At 36.8% G+C, this 18,693-nt stretch overlaps 1 protein-coding gene across 1 annotated transcript; it reads left to right on the top strand.

Annotated features, from left to right (window-relative positions):
• Nucleotides 1–7,132: 7,132 nt before the first annotated feature.
• Nucleotides 7,133–17,939, top strand: LOC143862436 (vesicle-associated membrane protein 721-like). The gene is made up of 5 exons (XM_077373483.1): nucleotides 7,133–7,486; nucleotides 16,005–16,146; nucleotides 16,234–16,354; nucleotides 16,721–16,783; nucleotides 17,621–17,939. Exons 1-5 carry the CDS (start codon nucleotides 7,297–7,299, stop codon nucleotides 17,762–17,764), a joined length of 660 nt encoding a protein of 219 aa, XP_077229598.1. The 5' UTR covers nucleotides 7,133–7,296; the 3' UTR covers nucleotides 17,765–17,939.
• The last annotated feature ends 754 nt before the right edge of the window (nucleotides 17,940–18,693 follow it).

Here is an 18,693-nt window from a genome sequence, read left to right as displayed (position 1 = left end):
CCTACCAAAGAACCTTAGGTTACATAGCCAAAGAAAATAAAGAGAGCCAATAAAATCTACATATTCTCAAGGGGAGTTTCACCGGTCTTCAATGGAGTTTTACAAAAGGCAATGGAGTTTTACAAAAGGCAATGGAGTTTCAGCACTTGGCATGGGGAAGAAGAAGGTAAAAAAGGTGAAAAGAATTGGTGAAATGCATTGGGATCCGTTTCTTACATTGGTGGAGGGAAAAGCATGTAAAGGGCATTCTTGTCTTAAAACATGACATGGATCCGTTTCACCCATTTTTCATAATTTAGCCAATACAACCCTTTTTCCATAACTTCAGTTAAAAGTCTCATTTTTATTTTTTTTTATCATTTTTCCTAGAATGAACTGTATTTCATAGAGTCGGAAACAATGACTTTAGTTGTCGGTGTGTGCTTTGTCCAATTCATGGTTATAAAGGAATAACCCAGCCACGTTTGAAAATTTTTGGAACTGAATGGGAAAATTTTAGCAAAACACGTGTTTTTCTATTACAACACAGATGCACGGGATTGAGCCTCGAGCTCAATGGTTCAAGCTTTGTTTTTCAATCTGGAGGTGGGAGGTTCAATCCCAGCCTATCTACGAAGACAAAACACATGTGCATGGGTTTGGGTGGAGATGGTGGGTCTCATCCCATCAAAACATGGTGTAAAATGGTGGACCCCAACTATGCATGAGTTTCGGTGGAGTTAGCACATGCGCCCCACCCATGAGTGTAAAATGGTGGCCCCAGAAAGTTTTAAATTTTGGCCGAATTTTTGGATTATGCATGAGTTTTGGTACATTGATTCAGTACTGTCGGTCCAAGTTTCGGCGAAATTTATATATTTTCTTACAAAATTCCACCATTTTTTCAAATTTTCAGCTGAAATTACCAAAAAGACTAATTTTTTTTTTTTTTTGTCATAATTTCAGCCGAAATTTTGGTTTCAGTTGTGGCTGAAACTGACATTTCAAACCTTGGCCCTACCTTAAGCATGTTTCGAGCGGAGATGGTGGGTCCAACAGCACAAGGTGCAAAATGGTGGGGCCTACCCATCAAAACATCTGGTGTAAAATGGGGTCCCGCATCTTTAAAACATCAGAGGTCAAAATGGTGAGCCACACTCATTGAAACACGATGTGTAAAATGGTAGACTGCACCCATGTTATGCATGCGCTATAAGTAAAGCATGGGAAATAAATATTCCATGGAAGGCCCTGTAGATTTGCAATTTTCCTTAAATAGGGGAAATAATATTCCATGGGAAATGATATCACCACTACTGTATTTTGATGATCACACTCCTCACATTATTAAAAAGTACGGTATGGCCCGCACCATAGGATGATCCAAACCGTCCATCAGATGGGCCACAGCCTAAATAGGTTGTGCCCCAAAAATCATTTCCATAGGTTGATCATAACCCTCCGATCTATAGAGGGATTGAATATTAGAGGGTTGGTTACGATCATTTGTATTTATACTAAACCTAAATAGCAATCAGAATATAAATTGGTAAGGATTTAGCTAAACCTAGATAGTGACCTTGAACAAGATTTAAGTTACAGTTTAACAACCGACACTCTTTGGAAGGTTTAACAACTGACCCGAAACAAGATTTAAGTTACAACTGACACACCCAACAGATAATGTCAAGTTCTCAACCATTTGATCAAATGGCTTTTGTGCAATACATTCTTGTGCCTTTCCAACCGTCCATTTTCTTGATTTAATAGGATCATCTGGTCATTGGATGACCTGGATTGGTGATCATGGGTGCTACATCTACGGTGGAGATGAGCCCCGTCATGTACACTATCGTATTTTCTTGATCATGTGTTTTCTAGATCATGTGTTTTCTTGGTAGTTTAGGAATATTTCGTAACTTGGGACTTGGTTTCCATTTCTGTTCGAAATAATCGAAACATTCCTCGTGTGCGTTATAAGTCGCGCCACTGTAAATGTCAAAGAGCGTTATAAGTCTGGCATAGGGTGCGAATTATCCTACATAGGGTGCGAATTTATCATGACCGGAGATTGTCTGATTTGTCTCGGAAGAAACTAGGAAGAGTCAAGAGTTGGACGTTGCGAATAGTCCAAATTAACGGCTGGATGCATATCCACGATCCCCAGCTAATTTAGTACTAATAGTTGTCACATGCATTGAAAAAAACAAGTTCGAAATAAAATGTGGGTTGGAGTATCAAAATTGACGGCTGATGGGTAGTGGTATTTTGAGGATTGATCATAAATACTCAATGGGAAATGATATCCGCACTCCGTTGTTTATAATGGCACTCCAATTTTTATTGTCAACTACTCTTCTCCGAAATATTATCCGCACTCCCTCCTCATTTGTTGTTGCACTTGAGATTGTATCGACTTTCAAGGGACAATTAAAATGGGGGGGGGTGGGGGGTTTGGTAGGGAGTAGGGACCATTGCAAATCCCTTAAAAAGGCGTAAATAGTGAAATGCTATAAAATAAGGAGTGTAGATATCATTTCCCATTTTCAATTGACGAGCAAAAGTGCAATATAATAAAGTTTGATTTGATTGGGAGTAACTGGCAAATATTTTATACTCAACTCAATATCCATGTCAATTGCCTGGCCTGTTTGGTTCGCCGAGAGAGTAGTGGAAGTAGTGGTCAACAGGGAGGTGACAAGGATGGGAGATGTGTAGAGTCTGTCTTAAGGGTGTCAATTTTGGCTTGGGCTCGGCTCGAATCCTTAATGAGCCGAGCCCGAGTTAGTCCTAGCTCGGCTCGGCTCGTAAAAGCTCGTTTAGGGCTAAAAGTCTAAAACCATAGATAATTAGATATTACTATATTAGACTATTAGTTTAGTAATTTGAGAAATTTCTAATTTAATTAAGAGGTTTCCAACTTTCCATTGGCTTTCCAAGTGGGACCAAACATTAAAAAAAGTTCTGATTTTCCACTAAAAGTATCAAAATCAATTTGGGATTTTGTCTTTATTCAGGATTTTGTCTTTTTGTATAATTGTATGATTCTAATCAAAAGACATCTTAAATATGAAATATCTCATTGAGTCATTGTTTGTTGAATTTTGAAAACCATTTGTGAGTACAAAACTGATTATTGAGCTCCAATTTATGGGAAAAAAATTAAACAGATCAGACTGATTCCAGATCCACTAACAAGCTCGTTAAGGCTCGCGAGCCGCTCGCCAGCCTGGCCGAGCCGAGCTCGAGCCTGGTTCGAGCCCGAGCCGAGCCCAAGTTTTGCCATTAACGACCTGAGCCGAGCTGGACCAAGCTCGGCTCGGCTCGGCTCATTTACACCCCTAGTCTGTCTAGAGGATAATAGGGAAAGAGTGTTAGTGTGTTTGGTTGGGCGTCAAACCATGCGGAAAATGTAGGGGTGTTATTACCAACATAGATAATAGAAGAGAGAGAAATATAGAAAAATGTAATGATTACACAAGACAAGACATATTCTACTCTTCTCCTTCTTAAATCCACCAAAATGGAGGTTTTCCATTGAAAGATTAGTAGGGGGACAATTCCGCCACATAGGAAAAAAGCTGATAATGATGTCCCCTCCATGTCTTGTAGTCAAATGGAATTTGAGCTCAAATTTGGCAACCAAACAATATCCGGCATTTCATAATCCAGAAAATGCCCAGCCGTCTTCTACGTATTTTGCAACCAAACAGGGCCTTAGGTTCTGTTTGGATTGCAGGAAAAAAACTTCTAGAGGAACACTTTTTCCTAGGTAAATCTTTTTATTTCCAAAACCTTTTACGGAAATGATGAATTATAGGGACATCGTTATGAATTAAAGGTCCCTGAAAATAAAACTTGAACTGTAGAGGCTCGTGTCACCATTTTCATGTGTAATCAAACAATGGAATAGCATGAAATTTTGGAAAAGTTTTCTTTCTTCCAAACTTAAAAAAAAAAAAAATGGCCTTAGATGATAATTTATCCAATTTTTAAATGTTGCTAATAGGGGAAGAGAGAGAAGAGAATCAGCTTATGTCCCTTGTTCGCATTCACTATAGTCCTAGATAAAATATTACCAAAACAAATTTGTCACAAAAAACTCCGGATATTGAAATCTTGTGGCTGCATTAAGATGTCAATATCAACTTCCTTTCTTAACTTCCTTTCTTTGCCCTCCTAACTGCATCTCCTTCTATTTTCTATTTTGATATATAGTTGAACGAAAGCCGACAACGGTGACTAGAAGATCGATGGAGGCCCTCCTTACCACCTCCCTTCCCTTTCTTCTTCTCTTTGCCTATCTTGTGTCCGTGAGGATTGACCTAGAAATATTTGATTGATCGGTTGTTGATCCCTTCGAGGACAGCTATCCCCATGCCGAACAACCCCATTAGAGGGAATGAATGTTGCTCATAATTAAAACAACGTAAAATATGTTTACAAATTTGAAATTTGATGTGGGGAAGTGGTTTCTACAAGAAAAAATTAGTATAAATAGGTAAAAAAGGTCCAACAGTGGCTATTGAATGCACGAGGTTATTTTACTTTAAAAAAAGGTACAAGTTTATAATGAAATTAGGGAAATTTTGGGTATAAATGAAAATATTTATCGTAGGACAAGTGTCTAAATGCCCAAATATCTAACTATGGAGGGTTGTTTCAAAAAAATTATAGTTACAAAGAAAGAAGGGGTATTGTTGGAGATAAAACATAGACAAGGATAAAGACGTGCTTCAAATTTGATGTGTTTATGAGGAGGGAAAGTTTGGATTAATGATATTGCAGTTTATAATTTTATTTGGATTTGGATTAGGATTAGGATTAATGATCTTGCAGTTTATAATTTAAAGATATGATCAAAGGTTGGTGGCGTGGGGTAGGGAAAATGGCACAACCCTACTTTAAATAACATAAATAATTCGTATGAAACAATAGTATGAGAAATGTCAATGCGAGAAATGCACGAGAAGCCTAATATGGGCCCACTCAGATGACATTAGCATGATTTGATGACATGACTATCACATATCAAATCTATTTGATCAATCTTCTAGTGGGATTCTGACCTCATCCATAGCTTCTCGTAGTACCAAGCCTTTAATCTATAATTAAGAAATTTCATCATGTTTTTAGTAGCAGAAAAAAGAAATAAAAAGTTGGTTTTGACTAATGGCAGCTAGGCCAACGGTCACGGGTTCATATCTCTACGCGGTCGCGTTTGAATTCTGCTTCTAGAAGTACATGATATATTAGCCCACTTTTCTTCCCCAGACCCCCCTTTTTACTTGTAGAGCAAAGGGGGGGTGAATATATCACTTCCCTAAAAATCTAAACAGGGTGGCCTGTGAATGAAAAGGGAATGAATATATCACTTTCCTAAAAATCTAAAATAATCCTTTTCAATGGAATAATCGTGGGATCTTGGCACTATCATATTTTAATAATTGCACATTCCAATCTTGTCTTTTCTGTTGGCTTCTAGAGCTTTTCTGGTAAGCAACGAAGAGTTAGTGCAATTATTGATGATAAATTCGCACCCCCTGCAGTATAATTCGCGCTCCTTTTAAAGTCAAAAGGCGTTAAAGTGTCTACAATTCACGTTAAAAGGGGTGCGAATAATTACATTACAGTGTGGTGTGAATTAATCATCGCCCTCGTTAAAACATGGTGGTGTCAATAATCAATATCATTAGCAAAACGAAGAGAAAAAGAAAAGTCAGTTTAAAAAAAGACGACAATTTCGTTCCTTGTTCCGAACGCGACCTCCCCTCATTCATATTGCTTGAAAAACGCCCAACAATAATTAAACGTCACGTCAGAAGATAAGCGAAAAGCCAAGTGTAGGATGGCATGTTACAAAATACGGATCTATTTTCATCAAAATATCGAAACTACCCTTGCTCTTAATATCGTTTCGTTACTACGAAAGGGGGCATCAATTGTTTGATCCAAGCCATTTATTAGCTGACCCTGACCCTGACCCCTGGACACCCAAAAATCTCCTTAACCTAAAATTGTGATTTGAATACAAATCTTCCCATCAAATGGTTAGTATTTTCTTGTGAGTTTCATTGTTATTTTAGGATGCATAAATATGAGAAGTGACACACCTTCCGCTATAGCCGCTTTCAAAATTCTTACACTCTTAACAAGAGATGAAAACGTTACAGAGAAGCCAAGTGCCAGATTCATAAGGGAAGAACGCTCCCATAAAAGTTCCTTATCTCACTCAATTTTCGTCCGTACTAAGAATAGCGCTTGCCATAGCAAAATTTGGAGCCCAAGAATCTTCCAAAACCTTTAGGGGCCATTTGGATACACGGATTTTTGAATCTTGGACTTCTTCAAAATCGTAGGTGGGAGATAGAGAAGAAGGAGACCATCCGTTTCACTTCTCTTTAGAATCTTGGATTTTAAGTAAGAAATCTAGCTTTTAGAAATCTCTCCCCATCCTGAGATTTCTAAAACCTAGAAATATGGGATGATCTTCTACTCAGTTGCTGCTGATAGAAAGAAGAGTGAGAAATCAGAAAACGACAGGTGGTCTCCTTCTTGTCTGGTCTCACCTATGATTTCGAGGAAATCCAAGATTCTAAAATACGAGTATCCAAACAGCCCCTTAGTAAATGGTTGCCAAAAATAAAGAATTGCCTTAATGTTATTAAGTCTTAAGATTAGAAACTTCTAACAGTATTCACCTCCTTTTCTTTTCTGAGAAGACCCATGTAGTGTAAAATAGTAGTCATAATTCATAAATACACTGGAAGGAGCAGCCTTAGTAAAAAAAGTGGGTGAATATATCAATTCTTTGTTTGGCTGCAAGTAGTTACCTTGTAGAATAATTGTATAAGAGAAAAACATCTGATCTACCTAGAATTTACCTTGTAGAATTGTGTTATGTTTGGTTGCCAACACTACTAGAATAGTCTCTACTCTCTAGGGAGATGTAAGAGATTCTGAGACTCCCAAATGCAAAGCAAAACCCCGGAACCATCGTGACTTTTGTGCAACCACACACAATAAGTCGACACAGGAAAAAACATGAATGGCAATTTTGATATTATGTTCCATAAGAAGAGCTTTTAAGCAAACCGATCAGAACTAAAACCTACCTTCCCTTTCAGTCCTGCGTACCTCGTTACCTATTCAATATTTATATTTACTTTGCCCTGCAACTCTCGCCAAAACATTTTTCTCAATACCGAAAAGCAGAAAAACCTCCTCATTTCTCCTCCTCTTCGAAAAAGAAGGGGAAGAAAGAAAAAAGAAAAACTCTCTCTGCAACTTAAGAAATCTAGGGTTAGGGTTTTAGAGATGGGGCAACAGTCCTTGATCTACAGTTTCGTTGCTCGAGGGACCTCGATCCTTGCCGAATACACCGAATTCACTGGCAATTTCACCAGCATCGCCGCTCAATGCCTTCAAAAACTCCCCTCAACCAACAACAAGTTCACATATAATTGCGATAGCCATACCTTCAATTACCTCGTCGAAGATGGATTTAGTAAGTCTCTGATTCCCTTTCTCCTTTTGATTTCTCATTACATTCGTTTGATCTGTGTTTTTTTGTGTTTGATTGTTGATTTGCTTGATCTAACAGTAAATCTAGGGTTTGATTGCGTTAGGGTTTATTTTGAAGCAGTTCTGTATGCATCTTGTTTGTTTTTTCTTTGTTTTCTTGATGATCTGTTTGTTTGAGGTTAGAGATTTCTGGATCTTGCTTGTCGTTTGTAGATATGTTATTTGATCTTCAATCGGTTGTTTTATTAGGTCTTCTTTTTTTGTATTGTTTCGGATCTTTGTTGCCTTGGGTGACTCTTTCAAATCTATTGTTAGATCGGAGTAGTCTAAAACAGGAAAGCTCTGAGTTTTTTTATTAGGTTTTGTTGATCAGATTTTCACCAATTGTCTTATCTGCTTCATTAAGCTTTTTGCTTTCTGTTTTTTGCTGGTAGATTTACATAAGTTATTTTTTTATTAGCTCTGACCATGGTACATAGACTGGTTTTTTCTTTTGTTTTGTCTATTTACTTCTTTCTGGTTTTTCTGCATATCAATTTAATCTCATCTATCTGATATGCTATATCGGCTGGGTCTGTGTTTGATGTGAGGAAGTCCAAATACACGAAATCGCTGAGTTAATTTTTATTAGGTTTTGTTGATCTTGTATTCACAATTTGTCTTTCTGCATCATTAAGCTTTATACCTGAACCATTAAGCTTTATACTTTCGGGTTTTTCCTGGTTGATATAATGATGTGATTGCGAAAGGCATGTCACTTTCTCCATTATATGAATGTGGGCTCAGGGCTGGGTGTTGCATTACTAAGGCATCTCTCGATGCCACTGCCTAACTCCATCTGTTAATGAGTTACCAATTGAAGCAAAGGTCACTTGAAGGGATCATATGATGATATAGTTAGTAATCAATACAAAGGTCTTCCAATTGTCATGTGATTGCTTTATTTGATATTTCTTAGTGAAATCTTCTTCTTTATGCATTTTTGCTTCATGTTTCAGAATCTTGTGATTCAAATGACTCATTATGTGCTCATTTTGTATAGATTGAGGAGCACTAGGATTGTATTTTTGTGCTCATTTTGTTTAGATTGAGGAGCACTATGATGGTATTTTTTGGGTTAAGCAATTTTGTTGGTTGTTTTCTTCGGTTAGCTTGTTGTTTGTAATGAATGATGGATGCTTCCATTTCAAAAAAATGAATGATGGATGCTTATACATTTTGTTTGAAAACATATCCACGAGTTTTTTGTTTATAATTCTATCAAGTTGGTCATACATGAAAGAATATTGTGATTTTTTATTCGTGTTTCAGTTGAATGATAAGTTATTGAAAATTTGGCATAATATTAGAAGGTTGTCCAGAAACTGGTGCTGGAAATCCATAGGATTTGACGTTTTGAGCCTAGTGCAGATAGAATTTGATCCAATGTAACGCCGATTGGTATTGTGGTTGTGGAACTCTGTGTGCATTGAATATGATGCTGCAGTCCCTGGAGATACTTTTCAGTAGGGCATGGATCAAACATGGATGGATATTGACAGCTTAGCACTTTATCTAAAGATTCTCATTTGATTCGCTGGATGAGTATTTTATCTTGGTGTGGGTTTTTATTCTGCTTGAAACATGGATTTTTTTTATGTTCAATACTGGAGCTGCCTTTTACTGGGAAAGGCATTCACTGTCTAAAAGAAGCTCCCTTGTTTCCAGGAGAACCTCTCTCCCTGTCAGGATAATGTCTCTTCATTAGGATGGTGAAATATAGGAATGAGAATGTTGAAAATGTGGTGAGTGGAATCTCAAATCTAGGGAGTTTTCTTCTGAGGCAGAATAGATGTGAGTGCTTTCATATGCTTTTAAGCGTAGTTCTAAATTTTGGCTGAAAATTTTCAGTTTTGGTTTGGACATACTTTCACATGCTTTTAAGCATAGTTCTAAATTTCGGCCGAAATATTTCAGTTTTGGTTTGGACAAAAACCGGAATTACATTGAATCGGATTTTTACGTAATTTACCTGAAATTCTCCCGAAATTTCACTGAAATCCGGAATTTCGTTTTTCACTCTTATTTATAAAATTTCTAACAAAATGTTACAAATTTCTACTGAAATTTAAAGATTTCCCATGAAATTTCCGAAACTTCCGCTGAAATTTTATACATTTCAGTGGAAATTTAAAAAAAAAACCAATTTTTTGGTCAAATTTTTACATGATTTCGTCCAAAATTTCCATCGAAACCGAAAGTGGTGGCCGAAACCGTATTTTTTGTATCTAGACTAGAACTGAACTGTACCATATGAAATAGTGTAGTAAATTTAATAGAGAAAAGCTATATTTGAGGAGCCCACCCTCTATCACTAAACTATCAGCAACGCTGTTGTCAGTTCTTCTAATATGAGTAAAAGCTATATTTGGGGATCCTAACGAATCTTGAATTTCGTCGAAGTAATGATCAAATCTCCAAGGGTGATGATGGGAACGTGATACCCACCAAATGACATTTAATGCATCCCCTCCCACCACAATTCTACCCAAATTTTCTGTATCGAGCAATTTAATGCGTCGACAATGCCATTAGGATCCGCAAAAGCCCACAGGCAACTGCTTGATCAATCTTCTGGCGATGATTCCACTGCTGGGTAAACAACTCAGCTAAGTGGCACTTAAAGAAGCTTTGCCTGGCGTCAAGTGAACATGCATCTTTGATAAAGGGTTATGGACAGTGCTACCCACCCACCAAGTGACTAAGGTCTCCTCCTCCTTGTGCAAGGCCCTAAGAGGCATTTGACTTGCAATTGAATGAGTCAGGTTACTAATTGGTATCATTTCGACTTGAGAACTAGTAGTTATGTTGGCTATGAAGACTATGTTGCCTTCCTAGTCCTACTGGGCTCTAAAGCTCTAAGTTGGGAAGGGCTTGCTAGGTGTGCTTTTCTTGCTTTAGCTTCGGTATTTGCTGCACCTTCCTTAGTAGCTCAAGTTGGCTAGTAGCTTTTGTCTTGCTTTTGCTTACTAGTGTTGTCAATCTTTGTTCTTCTTACCGTTGGTCACAAAAAAACATAGGATTAAATTATCTCTAACGTAATAAATATTACTCATCCGTTTCAATAAATAAATAAATATTAGATTCATTAAATACCATATTTTTCGACTCGATTCAGTGCAATGTATACATAAACACATGGAAGCTTGAGTCATAAACAATCAAAACATTTAAACCTAAACATTATTATTTTTATTTTAAAAAAATGATAGAGGAATGCTATATTAAGGAGCGACCTCAATCTAATACAATGAGTGTATTATACGTGCCCAATGAACTTAGTGGTCCCGCTTTTGGATGGTTCATATTATCCAATTTAAACTTTTATAAAGCATGTTGATTATAATCGATAAAGGTTGGATGGCAAACAACCAAAGGTGGGGCGCACAATTTAATAGTGTCTTTACCTTTTTGTATTGCAATGAGTTTGTGCGTACTCTAGGATTCCTCACTAGTGATAGTGTCTGAATTTCTGAACAAATATATTCATATTTTTGCATATTTGATTTTCTAAAGTCTTGGGGAGTTTTGAATTTTGATAATTTCAATATTGTGGATCATCCAAGATTACAAACACCAGTTCATATTTTTGGCCATTGCCAGCAACATTGATTTTATTGTTGCGACATCCATTGACACAGCCAATAAATCATGACTTTATGATTGAATTTTCTTTGAACAATGTTTATAATCACGTTTTGTTTTTTTGTTTTTTGGATTTTAGTGTTTTGGTTCGTTATGACTCATTTGTTTAGTCTTTGCCAGGAATAGCTCTCAAATATGTAGTTGATAATGAGTTTGATACACGCACACATATACATACATATAGACAAAAGATCCCATAAAAAATTGCCCCAAATTCCAAACCAATATCGGGTCAGAAATAGTTTGTGGGGGAATTTGTAAAATATATATATATATATATATATATATATATATATATATATATAAATAGAGAGAGAAAGATGTGTGTGTGTGTGTGTGTGTGTATTACCTCGAGGACAACTTATATTTCTTGCTCTATTTGTGTGATTGCAATCAACAATAATTAATAGGAATGGTGCCATCGGTTATGATGTTATATAATGTGAAATTATAAAAGCCTTAACATATGGTCAGATGTGTATGAAATATGTTAAGATATAATGTAATAGTGATAAAATGTGATACATGTTATGTATCTGTGCTTAAAAACTCATACTTGGACAACAACTTGCCTGAAGTAAAACCAAGTCAAGTTGGGTGAGTCAATGATTGATGTGACGAGTTTATTTTGTTTTGGCCATTTGGGTAAGTCAAAGTTCAAACAAGTTTATGATCGGTCTAGAAGGAACAAGATCGAGTCAATCCGGGCATAGAAATGATTGACTTGGTGAGATTTTAGTTGGACAATGCTATGTAATATGCTAGTAAAAAGGTGAGAAACAAAAGAGGGAGATGGAATCCTTTAGAATAAGAAAAAGAGCACCATTACCTCAATCATGTGTAATGTTTGAAAATATGTAATCGATTATTCTGAAAAGGGTAATAAATTATAACTGTTTTTGTGGGCGTAGTCCATAGTGCCTTTGACAATTGTTTTCAAATTCTCCTTCCTATATTAGCTGAGGACTCACATTAGGTTGTGTTTAAAGTGTTTAGAGTTTAGACTTATCTTTTCGTGTGTAGAGTTTTATGGAATTATATTTCATAAGCCAATGGTTGGGTGGTCTTGCGTGAACTTGTTTATCTTATTTACTCCTTTATGTCAATGATATTTTACAAGCATTACTGAACATTTATATATTGCCAATTAGGAAGCTTTTTCTAGTAAGTAGAAATCACTCACCATCCCTTGCGTGTCCAATTTATTCTTGTTCTTCCCTCTGATTTAAATTTATAATTTATATTGTTATCTTTCAATGAAGCTGCCCTTTAAAAAAACCAATATTTTGGTTGAATTGTTCTTTTATTTTAGAGTCTCAGAACAAGTTAGCCCTAACTGGAGTTATGAGGAGACAAAGAAATGGTTGTTGAACTTGTATTTGATTTTAGAGAGGGTTTTTATGTTGCCATTCATACTTTGGGGAACTTGAGTTATGGTTTATCAATCGGTTTCTATTGCTTGTTTTGTTCTGGGAACCTATCCTGTTTGGTTTTTTGATACTTCCTTTGATGCCCAAAGTGTTGTATTCATGGTTTTAAATTTCGACTGAAATCCGAAATTTTGGATTTCGGTGGGGACCGAAACCGAAATTTGGCGAAATTTCTAATTTCGCCATTTACCAAATTTCGGCCGAAATTTCGAGAAAATGCCTTTTAAAAAACAAAAAAAAAGTGTTACAAAGTTTCGGTTTTTCAGAAGTCCGAAACCGGTACCGAAATCGAAATTTTAAACCTTGGTTGTATTCAATAATGTATGACCTCAAGTCTTCTTATTGATTTCACTATATTTACTATTCAATTTATAATATATTCATTCATCATACAAGTTTAGTCTTTTTTTGTTAGTTGAATTGTATTTTTTCTAATTTTATGGTCAGCGTTATTAGCTTGGTTTATGTTGTTACAGTACACACAAGCTTCAGCGACTTTTTCGTTTTCAACCTATTTTTTTTGTTTTGTATCTATTACTGCCCACATGCTCCAATTTTTCTCACAACGTGATGACGAATATCTTTTCCAAGATTTGCCCACTAATCAACTGAAAAGGTAGGCATATTAATTTGGCAAAAAAGTAAGTTCTAAGGAATATGGACCATGATCTTTATCTTATTTTTGTTCTAAGTGACTAATAACAAGTCATTCAAAAGTTAAAAAGAAAACAAGTAACATATGTTAATGCTGAGGTATTGTAACTAAAGCACTGAAGTTGCCCAGGGCTTCTTTAAAAATCATATGTCAAGCCCATCCATGGCCTCAAGCTTTTTGGATAAGTTCTTGCTATATTGGAGTACTAGATTTAGAAAGTTTGCTGCAATTTCAGAGAAAGATGAAATGAATGAGTGATTTAAGCATGTCAAGTTCATAATTTGTAATATGAAGTGAATAACTAATATAAAACTTGGCATTATTTAGCGAACACATAATTCCTGGTGCGCATCCCTTTTTGCATGTATTGAATATATCCTTTTTGAAGCCAACCATGACTTCTAAATGTTTGGAGAAGTTTATACAATATTGGAATACTGGATCTCAGACGTACGCTTCTTTTTCAAAGAAAGTAAAATGAATGAGTGAACTAGCATGTTAAGTTTGTATTTTGTAATGATATATAATAAAACATTAATTTATGCAGCATGCATATCTTAGTGGAGATCGAGCTTGGAAATATCAATGATCAGTTCTTTGAGAAACTTCTAAAAGACCTCCTATTAGATCTAATGGCTAGGATCATCATTATGGTGTGGGATTAGTCCTGCTTTATGGGTTTGTGGTGACCCAATTCTCGATCCCCTCACACATGCCACATGTAAATTGTGATTCTAGATCTGATTTGAGCGTTAGGGCTTACGAGCCTTTATTGTATAAATTACAACAGAAGTTTATACATGTAATTATGGGGTTACTTAGAAGCATGTATGACACTTGGAACTTGAAAGCATTCAAAACGGCAAGATATGTATACACTTTTTATATCCTTCAAAACAATGTATGGGGAAATCAAATTTAGAGATACTTGAATCTTTCGTATTGAACTCCTGTAACCATATAGGTATGAACTTCATACCTAGGCTCAACCTACTCCAATACATAAAGTATTTCACTCGCCAATTATATGTGGAAACCTCCGCAAACTAGGTTTTATCTTTTTCCCCAAGCTATAAAGTTTGAAGAATCACCTTCGACCCTGGGAGAACCCCCAAATTGTCAATGAAAATATGAAGTTAGGTAAGATGGTCTCCTCCTCCGACTGGCTTCTTCAAGCTCAATTTTGATGGAGCTAGTTTTGGGAACCCCGGATTGGGAAGTCAAGGTGGTATTCTTAGAAATGATGAAGGTTTGGTGATTTGGGCATATTCGGGCATCTGGTGATTTGGGCATATAAGGCGGAAGTTAAAGCTGCTTTCTCTGGTATTCTGCATCTGGAGTCGAGTATGTTGGATAAAGTGGTTATCGAAGGAGACTCATCCAATGTGGTGAAATGGATATCGGGGTCAGCCCCTCCGCCATGGAGATTCCTAGGTATGCCTCCGCCATGGAGATTCCTAGGTATGATTAAGGAAATCTCAGATTGGCTGATGGGATCTTCAGCTTCTTTTTGCTCATGTCAGAAGATAGGCCAACGGAGAGGCTGACATTCTGGCTAAATCGGGTGCCAATAGATCAAGTTTGGAGTGGTTTGATTATATGCCACCCTAAGTTCTGTAATTTTCTTTATTTCTTTTTTCTTTGTATTCTTTCTGTGGACCATCTCGGTTCCCTTTTATTTTAATATATTACCATTTCAAAAAAAAAAAAAAAAAAGCCCACACTTTTGGTTTGGTAGAATCCATCACTCCTATCACAACAGAGACTCAAAAATAGTCCTGACCAAACTATTCTTGGGAACACTCCCTCTCTCATTGAGCCCAGATTCCCAGAGAGACCGTCGAAATTAAGCTTGTAAGCATTGGATGGGGGCTATCCATTTCGTTTTCTCTTCTTATCCCTATCATCATTGCTAGGGACCAATCAACTTCCCATCTCTTCACCTCCCAAATTTGGATGTTTTCCTTTCACCAATCACTCCCAAATTTAGATCTTCCTCCAAAGAGCACCCTTTTCGTTCCCCTGTCTCCAAAACCCTTTTCACATGAAGAGTCATCTTACATATATTTTAATAGCAACATTGTTGTGCTGAGTTTTTCTTCCTTTGTAGTTCTTCCTTCCCCTTCCAAAGGAAGTCTCTTTTGCATTTCTCAATCTTCTTAGCCACTGCCGCTGGGAATTTGACTGAAGACAAAATATGTGAGAGGATTGGAAAGCACCATTTTATTGAAGTGCTTCCCTTGATGAGCCAACTTCCTCTCAATATCTTCCCATATTTCATAATGTTTTTGTTGGTATGCCAACACTAAGCTGGGGCACAGGATATGATGCAGGAAGAGAGCACCCACAAGCCCCCCACTCATTATCTTCCGAACTTCTCTGTCTGCCTATACTTTATTTATTTACTCTAATCCGTATTTAAAAGAAAGGAAGTATCTGTTCTAATATTTGACAAAACTGATATATTAATTTTTTTCGTATGATACAGCAATATACTGATTGCTTAATTGGCCATTCTATTAACCTAGTCCTTCAAGAAGGGGAAATTAGAAAACATGCCAAAAGCATTTATTTTAGCATCTGTTTTTGGTAATGTTGGCAACTCTTCAGGATTAGTGATGCTAATAAACTCACAGGTGATTTTAGCTGATCTGATCTGTATTTGGAGGTTCATAGTTAGATGCTTTGGAACTCACCACAAGGATTTTGCTATGTCTTTTTGGTTCTTGCAGCCTACTGTGTAGTTGCAGTTGAATCAGCTGGAAGACAGGTACCCATTGCATTCTTGGAGCGGATCAAGGATGATTTCAACAAGAGATATGGAGGAGGAAAAGCCGCAACTGCTGTTGCTAACAGCCTCAACAAAGACTTTGGGTAATATTTCTTTCTCACCCTTCAAAGAGATTGGGTGCCTTAGGTTACCATTATCTCTGAATGATAGAATCATCATAAATGTTTCAGGCCCAAACTTAAAGAGCACATGCAGTACTGTGTGGACCACCCGGAGGAGATCAGCAAGCTTGCAAAAGTGAAGGCTCAGGTTTCTGAAGTTAAGGGAGTGATGATGGAAAACATTGAGAAGGTATGCATGCCACTCTGCTTCTTATTTAGTTGTGGTATATTTCCATATTTGCATATTTTTTTCAAAAAAAAGTTGTGTATTTTACGTAGTTTCTAAACTCTGTGTCATTGTCAACTCCCCCGAGTCGACCCCCTTTTACCTTGGATGCGTTCTTGTCCGAGTCCACATTTTCCCTACAAATTCAATCAAAACTCCTATGGCTCTCTCGTCTTATGACCATGTTGACCAAGTATTCAGACGCATCAACCGAGTGTATGACCGCGCCATGCCGAGTCGACTAGAATTTGCTTTGGCTGCATTTTAACCTGCATTCACATTTTGAAACACTGATAACTCGTACATGACTCCATCTCTCCTTCTGTGCAGGTTCTTGACCGTGGCGAGAAAATTGAGCTTCTTGTGGACAAAACAGAAAACCTACGCTCTCAGGTTGGTAGAGTTTCATTTAATCAACTGTTTAAGTTTGAAGAATTTGAAATTCAACCTGGACTTGATTAGCAAGATAATATCTAGGTTGACGTTAGACCCTTGAGCACTTGATGAGTTTTTGAGTTTATGTTACACACAACAAAAAAGAGAAAAGATTTAGTTTACTGCAACTAGGATGAAGGACAGTTTGTGTTAACCAAAAAGGCAAAACGGTGGTGGGTAGCAATGAATATATCTTGTGTTGATACTTAGGAAACTGATTGGATGCACAACAATTTTGTTTTGCTGCTCTTTGTTTTTATTGCATGCCATGAAATATAATCTATCATATGTAGAGATGTTGCATAGATGATTTTATTACATATGTTTGTGAAGAGAAAATATCTCATAAAAAATATTGTTCCCCTGCAATGATGATGTTTTACTATTTTTATTGTGCATCCAATTAGGATCCAAAAAGAAAACATTTCACCAGATCTTTGGAGTTAGAATGACTTCGGAATAGTGTTGACATATCCCAATCCATTCCAAACCTGCAGAGTCCAAAAAGATAGGGATGCTGCATTCGGGTCTACCAGATAATAACTATTTGAATGATAGAAGCTTGACACAAACTTGATTGAGTTTTTCTTGGGGTTTTAAACATGGGGCTGATGTAGAGAAAGCCTTTTGAGTGTTGGAAGCCTTTGGAAATTTAGTGGATTCAATGGTGCCAATGAAAATACCCACAGGGAAAGTGACACGGTGCCAATCCTAAAGTTTGTTTTTAACGTTTTAGTGGGGTTAATAGTTTCCATCTATTAACTTTTTTGTTGGGCTCTGTCTGTTTTTTTGCAGGCACAAGATTTCCGCCAACAGGGTACGAAAATGAGGAGGAAAATGTGGTTGCAGAACATGAAGATAAAGCTAATCGTTTTGGGTATCATCGTTGCTTTGATCCTCATCATAATCTTGTCCATTTGCCATGGCTTCAAATGTTGATGAAGACCCGAAACTTGCTACATCTTTTACTCTACTAGATTGGTGCTATATTTGTTAATTTTACTATTCTCTTTTGTGAATGAGTTGGTTGGTTTTACGGATTTGCTGTCAGTGTTGGGATGGGACCAATCTGTATTTTGTGTGTATAGATTGTACGCATGAATTCGTTCTTGGAGATGATTGTCTTTAATTTTTGGGTTAGTCTGAAAAAAGGGGGTTCCTTACCACCTTAAAATAGACAGGTTTGCACATGGATGGGCCTTCCTGCCACTTTTTCTTTGGTTGCAAGTCTGCAATATTATTATTATTTTTTTCTCGTTAAAGAGGCTTTTTTGGGGATATTGGCAATTAGCATCCGGTCCGGTATTTAAATTTCATTTAGGGCATGTTTGGCTGCTAGGAAATGTTTTTCATGATAAATCGGGATCTCCATATTGAGATGAGGCATGAATCCCTCAAATCAGGAAATCCAGCAAATGTGATGATTTGCTGCTCAAAGTCTAGAAACAAAAAACTCTACTAATAACCGGGTTGATATTTTCTGGATTTCTAGCAGTAAATCATCACATTTCCTGGATTTGGCTGTAGATACCGATTTATCATGAAAACAAATTAGGCTTCCATTAAAAACACACTGCTTCCACATTTTTGATTTTTTTTTACTGGGAGATTAGCTTACCCAATGGTGAGGGGGTGGGAATGGGATGGAAACTAGAGGGAATTTGCGTTGATGGTGCAAGAAAAACCTGAAAAATCAGGAAACAAAAATGATAGAACTTTTTCCTGATTTTTAACCATATCAGTCGTGCCCTCTTAAATCTATCCTGACATGCGCCCTATCCCTCTCAGGAGACACTAATTTATCATGGAAACAAATTCCCAGCTGCTGGACATGACCTTCAAAAAAATTCTAGAAGCACTGTGTTTTT

Source organism: Tasmannia lanceolata, unplaced genomic scaffold, assembly GCF_043159265.1.
Source record: "Tasmannia lanceolata isolate RefF3 unplaced genomic scaffold, GAP_Taslan_0.1 ptg000037l, whole genome shotgun sequence".
Lineage (NCBI taxonomy): Eukaryota > Viridiplantae > Streptophyta > Magnoliopsida > Canellales > Winteraceae > Tasmannia > Tasmannia lanceolata.
Note: the sequence above shows the minus strand (reverse complement) of the source record. Positions and strands in the feature narration are given on the sequence as shown.